General features: G+C 51.7%; 1 protein-coding gene across 4 annotated transcripts in view; it reads left to right on the top strand.

Annotated features, from left to right (window-relative positions):
* Positions 1 to 14,427, top strand: part of MAGI3 (membrane associated guanylate kinase, WW and PDZ domain containing 3) — a 50,574-nt gene extending 36,147 nt beyond the window's left edge. The window contains exons 13-20 of one of the 4 annotated variants that reach the window (XR_003096148.1): positions 1,234 to 1,419; positions 3,869 to 4,183; positions 4,685 to 4,787; positions 5,060 to 5,186; positions 6,118 to 6,264; positions 8,962 to 9,100; positions 11,184 to 12,563; positions 13,191 to 14,427. Coding sequence is in view for 3 of the 4 variants with exons in the window: in XM_025215038.1 (XP_025070823.1) it covers positions 1,234 to 1,419; positions 3,869 to 4,183; positions 4,685 to 4,787; positions 5,060 to 5,186; positions 6,121 to 6,264; positions 8,962 to 9,100; positions 11,184 to 12,298 (2,129 nt within the window). In the remaining variant the exon portion in view is untranslated. Of the gene's footprint in view, positions 1 to 1,233; positions 1,420 to 3,868; positions 4,184 to 4,684; positions 4,788 to 5,059; positions 5,187 to 6,117; positions 6,265 to 8,961; positions 9,101 to 10,644; positions 10,734 to 11,183 lie in introns of all 4 variants that reach the window. The other 3 variants (XM_025215040.1, XM_025215038.1, XM_025215039.1) reach the window with 3 other exon arrangements.
* Positions 14,428 to 16,092: the final 1,665 nt, after the last annotated feature.

The following is a 16,092-nucleotide window of genomic DNA, read 5'->3' as shown; positions in this document are numbered from 1 at the left end:
CCGCTCTTCAGAGCCGGGCTGTGGTAGCATGTGGGTCATAAGGCCTAGGCCATATGTTTGACAATGAAAATCAAAGCTTTTCATAGCTGCCTTTTCGCTCTGTGAGCACAGAATGAGGCATGGGGCACGAGGCACATGCCCATGCAGGCCGTGTCCTGGTCAGAGGCAGCCTTCATTCCAGTGGTAACTCTCGAGCGCGTGCTTGTTCGATTGTAAGACTGCTGCATTAGCCCCGGGATGCTCAGTGGGTCTGTTGGACACACAGATTGGCCTGGTGATACCTGTTCTCTTTTAGGGGATGGACTTGCCATACCAGGCATTTTAGCAGCACACGTGCTTCTGACGTTGATTTGCACTGCTTCACTAGAAGGACCAGGCACTCAGAAACCACAGAAAGACAAATCGGTAGCAAGGGAGTCGCTAGCTGCTTTCGTCAATCCTCTAAACCTTGGCTGGTCCAGTTACGAGTTCTGTGTGAACAGGCCGTGGCAGTGGTGTCCCCTAAACGTGACCAGGGCCCAGCAGCTGATAAATCTGACTGTCACCCAGGCGTGCCTGTCTTGCTGTGTAAGTTAAGTGCAGCTGAGCGTACCATTTAAAACCATTCTGCTTTGGTAGCTTGTGCTGTTGGCTGAGTTTGGCACCGGACCTGTTGTGGTTTTCCACGATGACTGCCCGCTGAGAGCCAGAGACGGGTTTGCTGCCAACAGTAGCGGTAGCTGCTTATCAGCATCGCCTGGCAGAGGGCAGGCGTAGAGCCGTATGGCCTGCAATTTCACACCTGCTGTAAGTTCAGGGAGGGTTGGCAGGAAACTTTACCTTCATTACCGGCATTTCATAACCCTTAAATGTATCGCCAAAGGGCCATGCCTAAGGAGTGTTGTGCAGCACTGTGGTGGGTGGCCTGCTTTGGAAGAGGACCGGTGGGGCTTCACATCCTCCCGTCTGTCTCCCTAGTCCCCAGTGTTGCCCCAAGCCCTATTTCCCCCTCCTCCAGATGCTTTCCTGCTTATGTGCCTTCCTGTCATATCATGGGGTAGACTTATTGCCATTAGCCCTGGCTCAGCGTAGCTAGTTACTTTCAGCTTGGAAGCCCTCCAGGGCAGGGACTGCATGTATTCAGGACAGCTATGGAGCCATCCATGTTTTGTGATGCTTAAAATACATCGTTCATAAGCTGCTGAGAGCAGCACATGTTCTGACACTGCTAACGGGCCTGTTCTCGCTCTCTAGTGATTCCTCACAAGATCGGGCGCGTCATTGAAGGGAGCCCGGCTGATCAGTGTGGGAAGCTGAAAGTAGGAGACCGCATCTCCGCAGTGAACGGCCAGTCAATTGTAGAGCTCTCCCATGACAGCATTGTGCAGCTCATCAAGGACGCAGGCAACGTGGTCACGCTGACGGTGGTGGCTGAGGAAGGTAAGACCCACGCGGCTGCATGGCACAGCAGCACGGGTGGGCTCAGACTGACCCCAAAGCCCCCCTGTAGTAAGTGTACAAACAGGCCTGGTCTGGCTTGTGCCTTTTTCAAGCTAGAAAACTTAGACAGAGGCTCTGCAGACAGGCCAAAGCTGGAAGGTAGGAAGAGGCCAAAAGAAGCTGCTCTGTTTGCCCTTCTTGCCCCAGACTACACAAAGCAAAGGGCAGGTTTTACTGCAAAGACAAGGCACAGGCTTCACGTGGGGCCCCGTGTCTCGGGCAGGAGAAGACTCCAAGCACAGCAGAGGCAGGAGGCGGCCCTCTCCCGCCCAGCCCGGGCTTCCCCTGTGCCCGGAGTCAGGGAGAAGCAGCTGCCCCTGAGGAAGTCAGTGATGGTCTTGGCGTTGTAGATGCGTCACCGCCGCAGGCAGCACATCGGCGGGGGAGCCCTCGTCCTGAACAAGCGGGCAACGAGGATGCCTGGGCAGGCCTGCCACGAGAGGCATCGCTGGCCGGTGGGACAGCTGCGCCTCGACAGCTCTGCTGCCAGCCAGAAGCAAAAGCCTCTGAAACCCAGCTGGATCCAGCCCTGAGACCCCATCCCCCACAGCCTGTGCTGCCTCCTGGCTGTGCGGCAACGTGCACAGACACCTGGTGTTGCATTCCCAGGGCTTGCGAGAACTTGCTCTAGCTCTTGGTTCTCCTTAGCGTGCGGATGAAAGCACTCCTGTCCCACCAGAAAGCTTCTGTCCCGAGTTCTCTGCCTAGCTGCTAGCGCATCCGCAGGCATGGCGGCCGGAGCCTCTCAGCAGCAGAGTGAACGTATGCAACTCCGCAGCCCCATCTTCAGAGGCCGCATTTACTCACTGAGCTCCCCTGAAGCTGCACGCTCCCTGCAGGATTGTCCCCACACAAACAGCTCCCCATGAATATGTAACGTCCAGTCAGCTGAAGAAAAATGGCTGCTTCCAGCCTGCTTACCCTTGCTTTTTTCTGGATTGCTGCGTGTGGATTTAATTAAACCCGCTATCGTTATTTTGCCAGAAAGATGGCTCTCCCCACTTTAAATAATACATACATACCTAAAGCCAGCGCGTAGATAAAGCCAGTGGATGATTCTCTCTCATTCCATATTCATTGCAAATATTTAACGCGCTATCTTGGCCTGTAATACAGAATATCAAAGGCTTAATTTACCTGTTCGTTAGTGCTTGAAGCAGAGAGGCTTTTTATATTTATAAAATCCATTATTTTTCAGTGGAGATTTTCACATTTATCAAATCTAATTCATTTCAGAGCAGAGGGATGCGCCTCAAAGCAGTCACCCAGAATGACGCTCTTACTGCTTTTGACTTGGCAGCTGGGGTTGCACCAGAGTCCATTGCTGTCTGATTTTGCCAACCTTGTCCCCGGGATAAATAGTCTCTGCCATCAGTGTTTGAATGTAATCCCCTTCCCCAGCCCCTTGCTCCTACACACGTGCACGCAGCCTGTAAAAACAATGATCTCGGTTTTTCTTCATTCCTCAGTCTTAGGGGATTTACCGTAGGAGTAAAACATGGACCCGGGTGGGACTTGGTGGTGAGAGAAATGTGCAGACCAGATGACAAAACCAGGCCCAAGGGGTCACCCCAGCAAACCACGTGGTTTGGAAGAGCTGAAGTGCGAATGTTTGGTACATGGAGACTTACGTAACGTTTGGCAGCAAGGCAGAAATCCTTGTTGCTCGTAAATGAGAGTAAATTACAGTTTTTAAAATAATCACTGGTTTGGGCTTGAGGAATGCGGCACAGCCAGCAGCAGCTGCAGAGCGAGGCAGCCGCCGCCTCCAGCTCACCCAGCGCCAGGTAGCGCAGCCTCCGCAGCAGCACCTCCCCTGGAGAGGGGCGACGGCCGGCACGGCTCCATCCCACCTCCTGGTCATTTGTGCCCCAGGGCTGGCTGGGCCATGCAGAACCCGGTCATCCGCATGCTGCTGCTGCTCATTGGCGCTGAGGAGAACACGGAGGGGAGGGAGGATAATGTGGTCCCAGGGAGCAAAGCACCTGTGTAGCCAGGAGCAGCGCAGCCCAGATCGATCCTGCTGTTCCCCAGGGCATCATCTTCCGTGTGAGCTCTCTAGATTGGCAGTGAAAATCCAGCCACACAACCCTGCTGGCTCCTCTCCTTCCCTCTGGCTTTCGCAAACGCCTGATCTTTGTTCTTCATCCTTTGTTCCAAAATTTTCTTTAATTCTCAGAAAACGAACTCTGCTTCATGCGCCAAAAGATGTTCTCAAACATTTTTCACAAAAGCAGGAACCTGTCAGCCTCTGTCACGTCATAAGCAGCAGCGCGGGCTGATCAGGGAGAGAGCAATGTGTACAGACAGAAGGCCTTTTCCTACCTGTGCTTATTAATTAAAACTCTGGCTGGAAACCAGGAGCAAATGCTGGCATTTGTCTTTGCAGAAAAAACCTCTTGGAGGCATGTCATGGCAATAAGGCCAGGCAGTCCTGTGATGAGCTCTGCAGGGCCTGGCACAGCCGCGAGAGACAGTCTAATTGCCCCGTCTGCAGTGGGGAAGCCAGGGGATGCATCTCTTCCCTCAAATGCGCATGCTCGCTCCTGTCTTGTAATGAGTGATTACCCAGAATGGCGAAAGCCCCGCACCTCTGGGCAAATGGGGCTGGAACAGCTGAATGACTCCCCACTGGAGACCTTGTTTTCGGACTTTGGAACTGCTGGAGAAGTCCATTCCAGATTTCTAGCTAAGGGGGTTGCAGGTACAGTGCATGGTGCTGCTCTTTCAGTGCCAGGGTACCTTGTTTTCACACCGTGTCCATCTAAGTGGCAGGGGATTGACCGCCTGCCCCCAGCCATCATGCTTTGCATTGGGCAGGACCCTGCACTGAGGCTTTTACTGGTAACATCGTTGTGGCTTGAACCCAGCTCTCCCCAGTGAAGCCACGTTGTTCTCCACGGAGCTCCCCCAGCGGCTGGGCTTCACCACGGGGCCGTTTTGAGAGCGCAGCACTCACCCCCATATCACGTCCCCCTGTGCTGCCCAGCAGCTTTGCTTCCTGTTCATGCAGAGTCTGCCTGCCAGCTCTCCCCAGTGCAGCAGAAGCTGCTTCTGAGTGGGAAATGTGGCTGCCACCTGCCTCCATGTCACAGGCAGCTGGCAAGCAGGAGAGTCCGATCGGCCCAGCCTCCTAGCTAATCCTCTTGTGCTGTTCGCTTCCCCCATGCCAGCACCTCTAATTGGGAGTCTTTTTGTTTGTTAGAGCATCGTGGTCCCCCTTCAGGAACCAACTCGGCCAGGCAGAGCCCTGCGCTGCAGCACCGAGCCCTGGGACCAGCACAGCCCAACCCTGCGACCACAGACAGGTACGCACAGCACCGAGGTGCTTGGGCCACCGGGATCCGAGCGCAAGCAGAGGAGCTGACTGGTGGGACCCTCCAGGCCACGTCTCCATTGGAGGCCTGCATGCACAAGTGGGTCAGGCAGAAGGCGCATTGGCCTGCAGGCAGCCCCCATCCTGGTGCGGAGGGCAGCCCCTTCAGCCATGTCTAGACAGGGCACACAGAGTCTAGCCCTCAGGGGACTCAGTGTCCAGGTGAGCGTGATGTGACCAAGTCTCTATTCCTCTGTCCTGCAGGGGAGCCACAGAGGGCGATACCGGGAAGGAAGCATCTAGCACCTACAAGGTCTCCTGGCCAGAGCACAAGCACTTGGCCCAGCCTGACGCAGGCATTCCCTCGGCGGTGGGCAGCCGGCATTCCCAGGTAAGGCACCACTGTGGGGCCCAGGAGCTACACGCAGCCTGAGGATGCTCAGGCAGGGGCAGGCTGCACAGCATAATGCAGCGCTCCACAAAGGTGCTGGGCAGGCTCCGAACAAGCGGCTCTGCCTGCCATGCAGCTGTGCTAGCTCAGAGCCAGCGTCTGCACTCAGTGTGGCGCTGCCCGAGCTAATTAGTCAGCTGCTTCTCGGCAAGCTGATTAGTCATGGCAGTGCCCTGCACTGCTGCGGCCTGTGCCACTTCTGGCTTGGGAGCGAGCAGGGTATCTGTGTGGCGCTGCATCGCCCTGTTTCATGGGGGCATGCTGTAGCATTCAGCCTGCCGCCGTCTGCATGCCAGGGGCATCGGATGTGCTCCCTGGCATAGACGGCTACCAGTCTGTCGCAGAGGAGAGATCCTGCTGATGGATGTGCTGGCTAGGCCCAGGTCAGGCAGGAAGGAGGGACTGGAACTACAGCGACCTGTTCTAATGTCACCTGTTACACACGTGCTCTAAAGACGTGACTGATCATTAGAGCTCTAATGGACACATGCCTGTGAGTCTGGGCGACTGCACAAACCCATAGACCTTCCCTGTCTAAACATCGATGCGTAGCTAAGAAACAGCACAAGGAAAGTGCTCCTCTGATTTTGGCTGGGTTCTGCCTCCCCTGCCCCCCACACGCACCTAATCACATGTGAGCTGCGCTGACTTCCAATTTCATGGCATATTGCCCTGAATTAAACCCACCCTGCACCGTTTTGTATTAAACCTCAGCTAGTAGGCACAGGTGGAAAGGCTTCTTTGGCCTTCTGAACTGCTTCTCCTTAAAGCCTAGGGAAACTCGGCCATGTTTTCCAACAGAGCTGAAGTTAAAATCTGTTCACAGCATTCCTCAGCCCACACCTCCATCTTGTTTATCCGCTTCCCTAAGCAGAGCCTTGGCTGTTATCCAGTAGAGCTGGAGAGAGGCCCTCGGGGCTTTGGATTCAGTCTTCGTGGCGGAAAGGAGTACAACATGGGTTTATTCATCCTGCGGCTTGCTGAGGACGGGCCTGCCATCAAGGATGGGAGAATCCACGTGAGTTATTTGGATCGCTTGTGAGTTCTGTCAGCTCGGAGAAGGCGGCATTCACAGGATATTTTATGGCTCAAGGAGGCAACAAATCTTCTTCCCTGTTAATGCAGTATCCCAGCAGGCAGCACAGGTGTTGAAAGTGCTGCCATCTTTGAGTCAGAGTTGCAAGTGCCACCATGCTAGCTGGGTGTTCAGGCCAGGCGCTGCCCATCTACGGCGTAGTGAGACACGTGTCCCATAACCTAGGTGTCCGGTACCCGGAGAAGCGTTTTTCGGATGCCTGCAGTGGAGATGGCTCTGTGAAGCATGAGGCCTGTGAGAGATTCCCATAGTCCAAGTAAACGTGGGCTTGCCCTAGCTGTCCGACCTGGCATCTGTTCTGGGCTTCTGCAGGGTGCCACGCTCTGGAATGTGTCCAGACCCGCTTCTTCCCAGCCGTGGCTCCATGATGGCTCTTCAGGTTCCCACTGTGCAGTCCTGGCTCTGAAGCAAACCACCAGGTCCAGAAGGCAAAGTGTGAAGCAGCCCCACGGTGGGCAGAGCTCTGAGACCCACGTGCAGAGCCAGGTGTACCTGGGCACCACTGACTCACTGGGAGTCCTCTCTTTTCTCACAAGTACCTGAACCCCGTCCTGTTGGTCCATAGCCTGCAGAACAGGGTTAAGGCTCAGCGAAGTGCCAGGGCTGCTGCGGGGCTTAATTGGATGTAAAATTCTTAAGTATTATTAGATGTTAATTGTCCCAATTCTTTACAGTAATTAACTGTTTCCTTATGCTTGAGAGCTTCCTGAAGCATGTTGCTGCTGCTTCTGTTTTCTTGTATTGCTCCTTCAAGTGGGGTTAGTCCAAACGCCAGAGATTTACTTCCCAGCTGCACAGACAGGGCTTGCACTGGAGAAATTTCTCAGCCATAAACAGCGTCCAGCAGGCACAGTTCCCTGCGCCCAGGCTGCATCCAGCTTTTTGTAGGCTCCTCTCCCAGGCTATCGGGACAGTGACAAAGCTGTTTGGGCTCTGTTCTGAAAAATGCCCTTGGCGCACGGATCTGCTCCTCCGCTGAGCCTCGGTGCCAAAGCCGGCGGTGGGCGGTCGGTTTGACTGCAGGGCTCTGTGGTGAGAAACACCACCACGGGGGTCCCTGCTTCCCTGCAGAGGCCCGTCACCTGCCCACCTAAACCCAGCTGTGTTCGGTCGGTGTTGGTGGCTTTGGCAGGGCTGCTGAGACAAGGCCCCGTCCTTCCTGATATCACACCTGAAAGGAAGAAAATGGTGGCTCTCCTTTTACACCCCTGGGTTTCTAGCTGTGCCTCTACACTGGTAAAATGATCCCCCTGTAGCTCCATCTGTGGTAGATTGCTACCACATTTATGTAGACGGTCACAGCAGGACAGTTAAGGCACCTGCATCCCATCTGAACCACGGCCGCCACTGGAGCTGCCCCCCAGGAGAAGCTTTCAGTGTCTCTCTGCTCACGGGAGTGCGCACAATCGTGTCCTTTACGGCAGGGAAGGGAGAGCTCTTGCAACAGAGAGGTCAGGGGCGTGAACAGATTTAATGCTTGTGACAGCATATAAAGGTGCTAAGCTAAGGAGAGCAGGCTCGAGAAACCTGCATGTAGGATGTAGCCTAGACGTGCCCCAGCCAGAACCAGAGCTCAGCGTCATCACGTTCACCATCACGTGTTGCTGAGTACCTCGCACTTTGGCCGCTGGGATGTGTCCAGTCCCTGCCTGGTCCTGTCTCAATTTCAGAGGCCAGCTTATGAAAGTTGCTCTAATTGCCCAGGCCTGGATGCTAGAGGCTGCCCCAGTAATGAAGTGCAGCTTTGGCCCCATATTTAAGGGGTTTGTTTTCCAAAGCTCTTTGCAGCTCCTCTCTCGGGACACAGTTTCCCAGGGACACAGAGGCGGTGTGAGAGTTGCGGTCCTGGCAGGTAACTTGTCGCCTTCTCCTGAAACAAAATGTTATAGAACTGCCCCAAGGCGCGGGCTCTCTCAGCTTCAAGCTTTATGCGGTAGTGACACCTAATGGCAGATCAGTTCCACTGCTATGGCCTTGCAGCCCTTTGTGGGATCCAGCCCAGAAACTTTCTGGTGCTTACAAAGGGAGAGTAAATCACAGCTGCCTGCCCATTACCTGAGACGGTTCTCAGTGTGCAGGGCCCTCCCAGCTGACCGCTCATTAGTGAGCGAGGAGTCGAGCAGTGATCTCTCACCCACGAAACAATAAATCTTTCCCTCGGTAGAACCCACTCGGCTAGAGCAGCGTGTTGTTAAGTCGCTGTTTCTTAATTTGGAGCCATTACCGCATCACTTGTAATGCCTGAGTTAAGCATATATTTAACATGTTTTTCAAGAGCCATACGCTGGAGGTCCCCATAGCCAGGCATAAAGCCCATTCCTTTGTAAGACATACACAAGAGCATGGCTGTATCTGCACTGCTTAAATAACTGCTCTGCATTTATTCTGTGGCGTCGTGGAAAGCCTCCTGAGATCTGCTAGTGAAAGTGGCTTAGAGCAGCTACACAGAGCTCTGCGTGCCTCGGCCACGCTCTGCCATGCAGTCTGATGACCAGCGATCGTGGGAACGGGTTTCACGTGTGAGAGGCGGCAGGCTTGTCCGCACATATGGCTGCTCTGGTAGCACTGTAGAACACGCTCGTGGTGACGGAGCTTAACCTGGCTGGTGTTTCTCTGCAGGTTGGGGACCAGATTGTGGAGATCAATGGGGAGCCCACCCAAGGAATCACTCACACACGAGCCATCGAGCTGATCCAGGCTGGTGGGAACAAAGTTCTTCTTCTCCTCAGACCCGGGACGGGCTTGATACCAGATCACAGTAAGTGATGTGCCATGCCGAGCCTTTTGGCAGCACTCCTCTGACCATTGGAGCTGTCTCTGTCCCACCCTGGCTTTTCAGGAGAATGTGGAACAAAGGCCCCATCTCTTCTCAGTGAATAAATGGGCCTGGCGGGAGCTAGGAAGACAGAATGTGATTCTGTGCATGTGCTTGTCACCCCATCTCCTGATCTGGTGAAGAGAAGTGTCCCCACCTCTCGGTACTTAATCTCTATTCTCCTGTGTCCAGATGTGATAACAAAGGGGGCTCTTGCCTTTGATACCAGAATAATGCTCCCGTACAGCATAGAAGGCCCAGGTCAAACTGCACAGCCAAGGCAGCTCTTTTTGCACAGTTTTACTTGTTTCTTCTTAACTGTCAAATCCCAAAATGTTTAATGTTTTCCAAGCCAAGACTGGAAGGAAAGGGAAGGCGTTTGCCTGGAGGACTATGGTTGTGTTCTTCATTGAGCCTGGTGGCTTTGCACATAAGACAGCAAAGCGCAAATCCATGAGCACTTTGCCTGGGCAGGAAGGCAAGAACTTGGTGTTCCATTCACGGGGGAGGGCCTTACACACAGGTCTGAGTTTGACTTCAGGGCATCTGGCAAAAATCAGAGATCCGATGTGGAGCTGCGGCAGCATTTCCAAACAAAACACGTGCCCCGGGAGCTAGAGGAGTGTTCCTCCAGCTGTCCCTTCGTGGCTGCGGTCAGGCTTCTGATGGGATGCTTTGGAAGACCTGCTGCTGCTCCACAAATGTACATGCTTTTGAGAAACCAGTGAAAATCAGAGCTCCCAAGCATGCAGCAGTCTCTGCAAATCTGTCAGTATTCTTTTACCGTAAACGGGCAGCGACTGACATTCACGTAGGAATGGTGAAGTCGCTCACTAAAGTGTTTCTTTCAGTGTTTTCTCTCTTCCCCAAGAAAGGTAGAAACTATCTCAACATGTTGCAGTCCTACAGCGTGGTGCCCTATTCAGTTAAAAAGTGATTTAGTCTGAGGAATGAAAGCTCAGGAACATCTATTCTCGATTGTTAACCAGCACTTCAGATCTCCACAAATGCACATGTTGAGTTCCTGTGCATCTCCTATGCAGCTAGTGTGGATGCTGTTAGTGCTTAGTTAGTGGTGGTATTTTGAAAATGAACCCATTGCTCTTTGGGCATCTTAGACCTGGTTCTCTCAGAGGGCAGCACAGATCCTGAAGTTCTTGTGCCTGTCCCTGATAGTGACTGTTAAACCTAATTGTGCCATGAACTGAAATTACTGTGAACTGAGAAGAAACATTGGATGAGCTACGTAAGAGTTATACACTGTGTCCTGGCACCACGGGGACGTATCGCTTCACAACAAAGGCAGCCATCGGTCTTAGGCCACAGCCCCAGCTCGCTGAGCTGTGCCGGGCCGGCGGGAGGCAGTGTAGGGAGGGAGGGTGGTTCCACACTACGCTGCAGTGTCGCACTTGACTTGTGTGGTTGTGGTGACATCTGTTGCTCTGTGATTTGGTATATAGTCCGGGCTTTTTCTCTTCCTCCTTCAGGTTTGGCTCCTTCCGGTTTGTGCTCCTACGTGAAACCTGAGCAACACTAAGGCTTTCAGTGCTTTTCTTGGTCTTTCCTTAAAGACTTGGTAAATCTGCATGTCTTGTGATTCACCTCTTTCTGTTTTTTAAAGTCCAGTGCTGTAAGTGATAGCTTCCCCTTCTCCCTGTATCGGTTTTCTTTGGGCTTCCCTTGTAACGATGTTGGTCAGGGATTTCTGTGCACGTGCCATAGAAGCCCGAAGGTGTGCCGAGTCCTGTGTTCAGGGCATGCACATCGCAAGCCCCCACCAGTCTGCAGAGGTTACGCACCATCCCAGGGGCTTCTTTTTGAACTGCAGTGCTCTCAGCAATGTTGAGAACCTAAAGTTTCATGTGCAAGAAAAATGTGATTCCAAAAATCAATGCAAGCTGTTCTGTTTTAGCAACTGGAGTGCTAGGATCACGTACGGAAAGTGTGTAACAGGGAGCCTCTCTAGTATGTTGTGTGCAAGTGTTTGTTCCGTGGTGTTTAGTCACACTGCTCTGTCTGCTTCCAGGTGATTGGGATCGTTTCAGTCCATCATCTTCAAACATAATATATGATGAGCAGTCACCATTGCCCTCCTCATCACATTCTGCTTTCACACCTGACGTGGCTCGTACACCAGTATCAGAAGACACTTTAAAGAAAGTTCAGATGTCTGAAAAACTGGAAGAAGTGCAGAACACTGTGCCTGACAAGAAAAGCACTTTAACTGAAAACCAGTCAGAGAGGATGCACCTGTCTTCTACCCAGAAGAATATGAACAGATGGGACCAGGCCACCGGCCCGGGGTATCGGGAGACGAAAACTAACCCAGGCTTAGTGAGTGGCGACATCAGTGGCAGAGGCAGATCTACAAGTCCACAAAAGCCGGGTGTTCCTAAGGAGCAGAGGACTCACAGCCCCAGAAAAGTGGAGCCTAAAAAACCACACAGCAGCCTCCCAGACCTTTCTGGGAGTCCAAGAAGGGGTGAGAAGAAACACGCAGAAATCAGCACAAACACAGTGTATGAAAAAGGCCCTCTCAGGGGAACCCACGGCAGATCTGCCAGTCCCCAAAAGCATCCTAGTAAAGGAGGAAACGGAGAGAAATTACCCAGGCTACCAGACTATCAAGGTCGAACAGCTGCTAATGATGCTACTGAGACTGCTGAGCAGGTCAAAGATGGCAAAGACAAATCAGAAGTCGCAAGGAAAGACATGAAGCAAACCATTTCTGAGAAGAATGAGAGGTGGTCTCGAGAGAGAAAGCACCCAAGACCAAATGAAAAGACTGTTCTGTTTAAGAAGGCCAGTGAACCCAGGAGAAACGCATCTGAATATGAACATGGAGAGGAAGCAAACTCTGGAGAGCCAGCTTCTGGCAAAATCAAAACTGCAAGTCTTTCCGATACCGCGCTGCTTTCCATGGAGGCACAGGGCAGGCCAGAACCTCGAGAGGCGGCTCTTCTGCACCGAATCCAGAGAGACAGAGACTTGGAGTCAACTGATGAAACCAAAGATGACGGCATTTCAAAACCTGACAGCAGTTCTCCAGTCAGGAAAGCACCAATAACTCCTGGACCTTGGAAGGTACCAAGTGCACGTAAAGTCACAAAGGCAACAGGTGTGACTGAAAAACGGGTCTGACTGAACTTTTTTTAGGACATGTTTTAATCAAGTTTCTAATATGGTCAATTAAAAGAATCATTTCTTTTCACAAAGCTGTCATTTTTCAGGAACTGTGATTAAGGGGGTGGGAGGGAGCATTTGATTTGTTCTTAACCTATCTAACTGCATGAAGGACCTTTGGGATCGCTTATAAGAAACTCTTCCACAAGCTGCTGCCCCTCGTCATTTTGAAGGCGGTGCCCTGCTGCTCAACATTGCACTGCTACAGCTCTCAGATAGTATTGTGAGTTTCTGAACAACATTATTTAATGCCTATATTGCCAATGTGATCATGATTCACTGCTTGTTCTTGTGCCAAGTTATCTACTGTATCCCATCCAGTTAAACTTTTTCATCTATGTTTTCCAGTCACAGAAAAGGCAAGATTTTGATGAAAATGAGTATTTTTTCTCAAAAAGCATGTTGCATGTTTCCATGGGGAGGTACCCACACCCTCACTGCTTCAGTAAGAAGTTGGGTGGCTGGTTCTAGCAACCCCGGTGCCCCACTCACGCTGCCCCAAGCAACACTTTCCCTGAAGGTCCCCTAAGCTGCTTTGAAATAGTTTTGAGAGTCTCTGCATTTCTGGGGAGGGGAGGGGAGAGGAGAGGAGGGGCCTTGCTTCCGGGTAGCACAGTGGATATTCCAGGGTCCTGACTCAGTGGCGATGCTTGCTAGGAGAGTGAGGGATGGCATGCCGCACCCTGGTGCAGCCCAGAGCCCCCGCTGGCTGGCGGGGCAGGATCTTGCCTGACGCTTTTTGGACACTGAGGAGGCACTCGCCACACGCGCCTCCGCCTCCCGTGGGCGCCGTGCGTTGGAATCCTCCGTGATATCTCTAATGCCAGTTCATTTCTTGTCTTGCCTGTAGGCTGAGTGTTGATCTTTGAGGCAGAACCACCATGGTCAGCTTCCGAAGCAAAGAGTCCTCCCCTTGCCTGTGCCTCCTATTAGAAGTCTCCTGTATTTTATGTTTAATACGTGATTTGTTTTAAATGTGATGGTTTAAGAGTGGGGAATCGACCATGTACAGGGTACATGAGACTTAATATCTATTCTTTGGGCTCTAATATGTATTTAAAGATAATGCTGAGGAATGAGCAACAACGTATTTGCATATCAGTCACATAATGAACTGGAAGCATAGCAGTCTTCAGAAAGTGCAAGGTTTGGATTTCTAAATAGTATCAGCAATGGATCTGCTTCTGCAAACAGACTAGCAGCAGCTCATTGGTCCAGTTTGCAGAAGCCGGTAGGGAAAAAAGGGTCAAAAAGCCAAGCTCACTTGCTGAGCCCTCATGTTAAATCTGAAGCGACTGTGACTGGCTCATTAAAGACCCAGCTGACATCTGCCTGCTTGGGTCTAGAGGTGTTGTGAAGCTTTGTGAGGCAAAGCAGATGAGTTCCAAGCTTGCACTAGAAACTTTTTGGAAATACAGACGACTCTACTTGGCAGCAGGTCTAAATTAAGAACAATCCTAAAATAGGCTTCAGACCGTCCTCTGCTGCTTCCTATTTTATGAATCCATTAATTTGCTGTAGCACGATGTGTACAAATACTCGATATTGTAGAGTATGACTGTGAAAATATTTAATATTTGAACTAGCCTATGTAGATATTAACCATGTATTCTTGATTGGTAAACCTCTTGGAGTCTCTTCATTAAGAGTTGTATGCACCTGTGCTAGCCATTGAGTACAGTACCAAATTCAGAAACTTAGCACCGTGGAAATTCCTTTCCCTTCCTGTCGGCAAGTACCCATCCAAATGCTATTTTTTCTGATCGTTTGCATTGTGACCTGATTTGGTGTCCTATCTGTTTGTGATTCCTCCTTTCCAGAGAACCTGTATCTGTACTTACTGTATAAGATGACTTAGCAATGTGGCCTTGGAATGCTAAGCAACATATGGATGTACTGGATGTAAATGTTTATATATTGTACAGCACCTTTATATATACTTCTGAGGTTCGGACTAGAGAGAGACCTGTAAATCGCTCATTATTTTTTATATAGATATTAAAAAGAAACTCCAGCTCGTGGCCTGCTGGTTCTTGCCCTGTATGATGCGTGTCTGTTGCCTTTCAGCAGCGGTGGTGTTTTTCAGATGACAAGGTAATGTTCAGCGAAAATGTGTTTCTCTCTTTTCTTAATTCACAATTGACTGCAGTCCGACAAAAAAGATGGCAACACATCATCCGACGATCGTTTGCTTCTGTAGTTTTATTTGTACCTAAACACAGACATTTTGTTAACTATTGTCACTTGCTTTTCCATCTCGCAGCCTCTCGTGGTACAGCAAAGAGTTTTGCAGAAATGATTTATTACAAAAAGGGACCTTTGCCAGCCTGCCCCTTACGATGTGAGCGGGAGGAAGGACGTTATGAAAAGGGATCCCTTCGTTCTGGCAGAACATGAGCTCCGTGACCGACTTCAACCGTAATATGTTAGAAACTAGCCAGCGTACCACAAGGAAGGGAGACTGTGAGCTGCACCTCGCAGTGGAGCTGTGCCTCTGGGGGAAGCTTCTTCACAAGTAAGACGTGAAGAGAAACAAATGAGCAACCGCGGTGCCCATCAGCCTGCTCTTCGGTTTTGTCACTGAGGATTTGGGCCTTACCCTTCTGAGGCAGGTGTGTCTATAGAGTTAAGGCACGGCGAAGTGGAAAGCTTTAAGACTTACCAGATGGCCTTGACCCACCTCCTCCAACCTACTGCCATGAAGGTGGATACGTGTACCCCACTGACAGTAGGTAGCTGCTGAACTGCCCCCGGAGTGCTTTAAGGCGTCTCACACACGGATGCAGTCCTGTTCGCTCGTTCTGCTAAGGCCTGTGGGTTGGTGTCGTGCATTAGTGTTCTCGAAACTATCCTCTCTCCTGGTGGGAAACAGCCCTCCTCGTGTAAGCAGCATGACTCTGCTAGGCAACTGATGGCTCAAGTGTGTTCATCTTGCAGCCCTGAATTTCACTGCATCACTCAGCAGTGGGTTGTGGGTTGGCTTCACCCGTTTATTCTGCAGGTGATGAAATAAGCTGTGGGGTGACCCTTTGACACAAACCAAACCTCCAGGTAAGAAATACTGGTGAAAGATCTGCCGGAGGTTGCGAGCACTCTGCAGCCAGCCACCGTCCCTCTTCTCTCTGCTCTGCCCCTCTGCCTGGAAGGGGAGTGCTGAGTTGCAGCGTGTGGTCAGTTCACGGTTTAATCTTCCATAACTAGAGAGAGAGGTTAGAGAGACGGGTGTGAAAGCAACCAGATCGGAGTATACCAACAGTCCCATTCCAGACCCCTCAGGTTAGTGGGCTGTGATGCTTGGGGCCTCAGTGCTAAGTGTTGTCAGGCACGTGGCAGCAGTGACAGGAGCTGGCCAGCACCTAACAGTGGCAGAGTCAGGAAAGGGCTCAGCTGTTCCATCAGCCCAGCGCAGTGACCACCAGAGAGAGCATGCCCGTGGCCATCTCAGCTGCACTTACTCTGATGTTGAATCGGGAGCATCTCTCTGTATGTGCCTGATTCCCAGGCACTACAACCACCAGCATCAGGTGCCAGGGAACAGAGCAGTCCATGGACACAGTGCCCCTTGCTTTGGCTTTCGGACAAGCCTGACGGCGAAAGCAACACAATCTGCCTGTGGCCAAGAGGAAGCAGAACACAGTGCATGTGCACAGTGACAACCCAACAGCTGGCCCAAAAGGGCACCCCCTGGCAGGGACCCCACCTGCTGAGGAAGGTGCAGTCATGGATGAGACTGTGCTCCAGGATGAGGCTGG

The sequence above is a fragment of the Alligator sinensis genome, unplaced genomic scaffold, assembly GCF_000455745.1.
Source record: "Alligator sinensis unplaced genomic scaffold, ASM45574v1 scaffold1218_1, whole genome shotgun sequence".
In the NCBI taxonomy this organism is placed as follows: Eukaryota; Metazoa; Chordata; order Crocodylia; family Alligatoridae; genus Alligator; species Alligator sinensis.
This window is presented reverse-complemented; position numbering and strand designations above follow the sequence as displayed.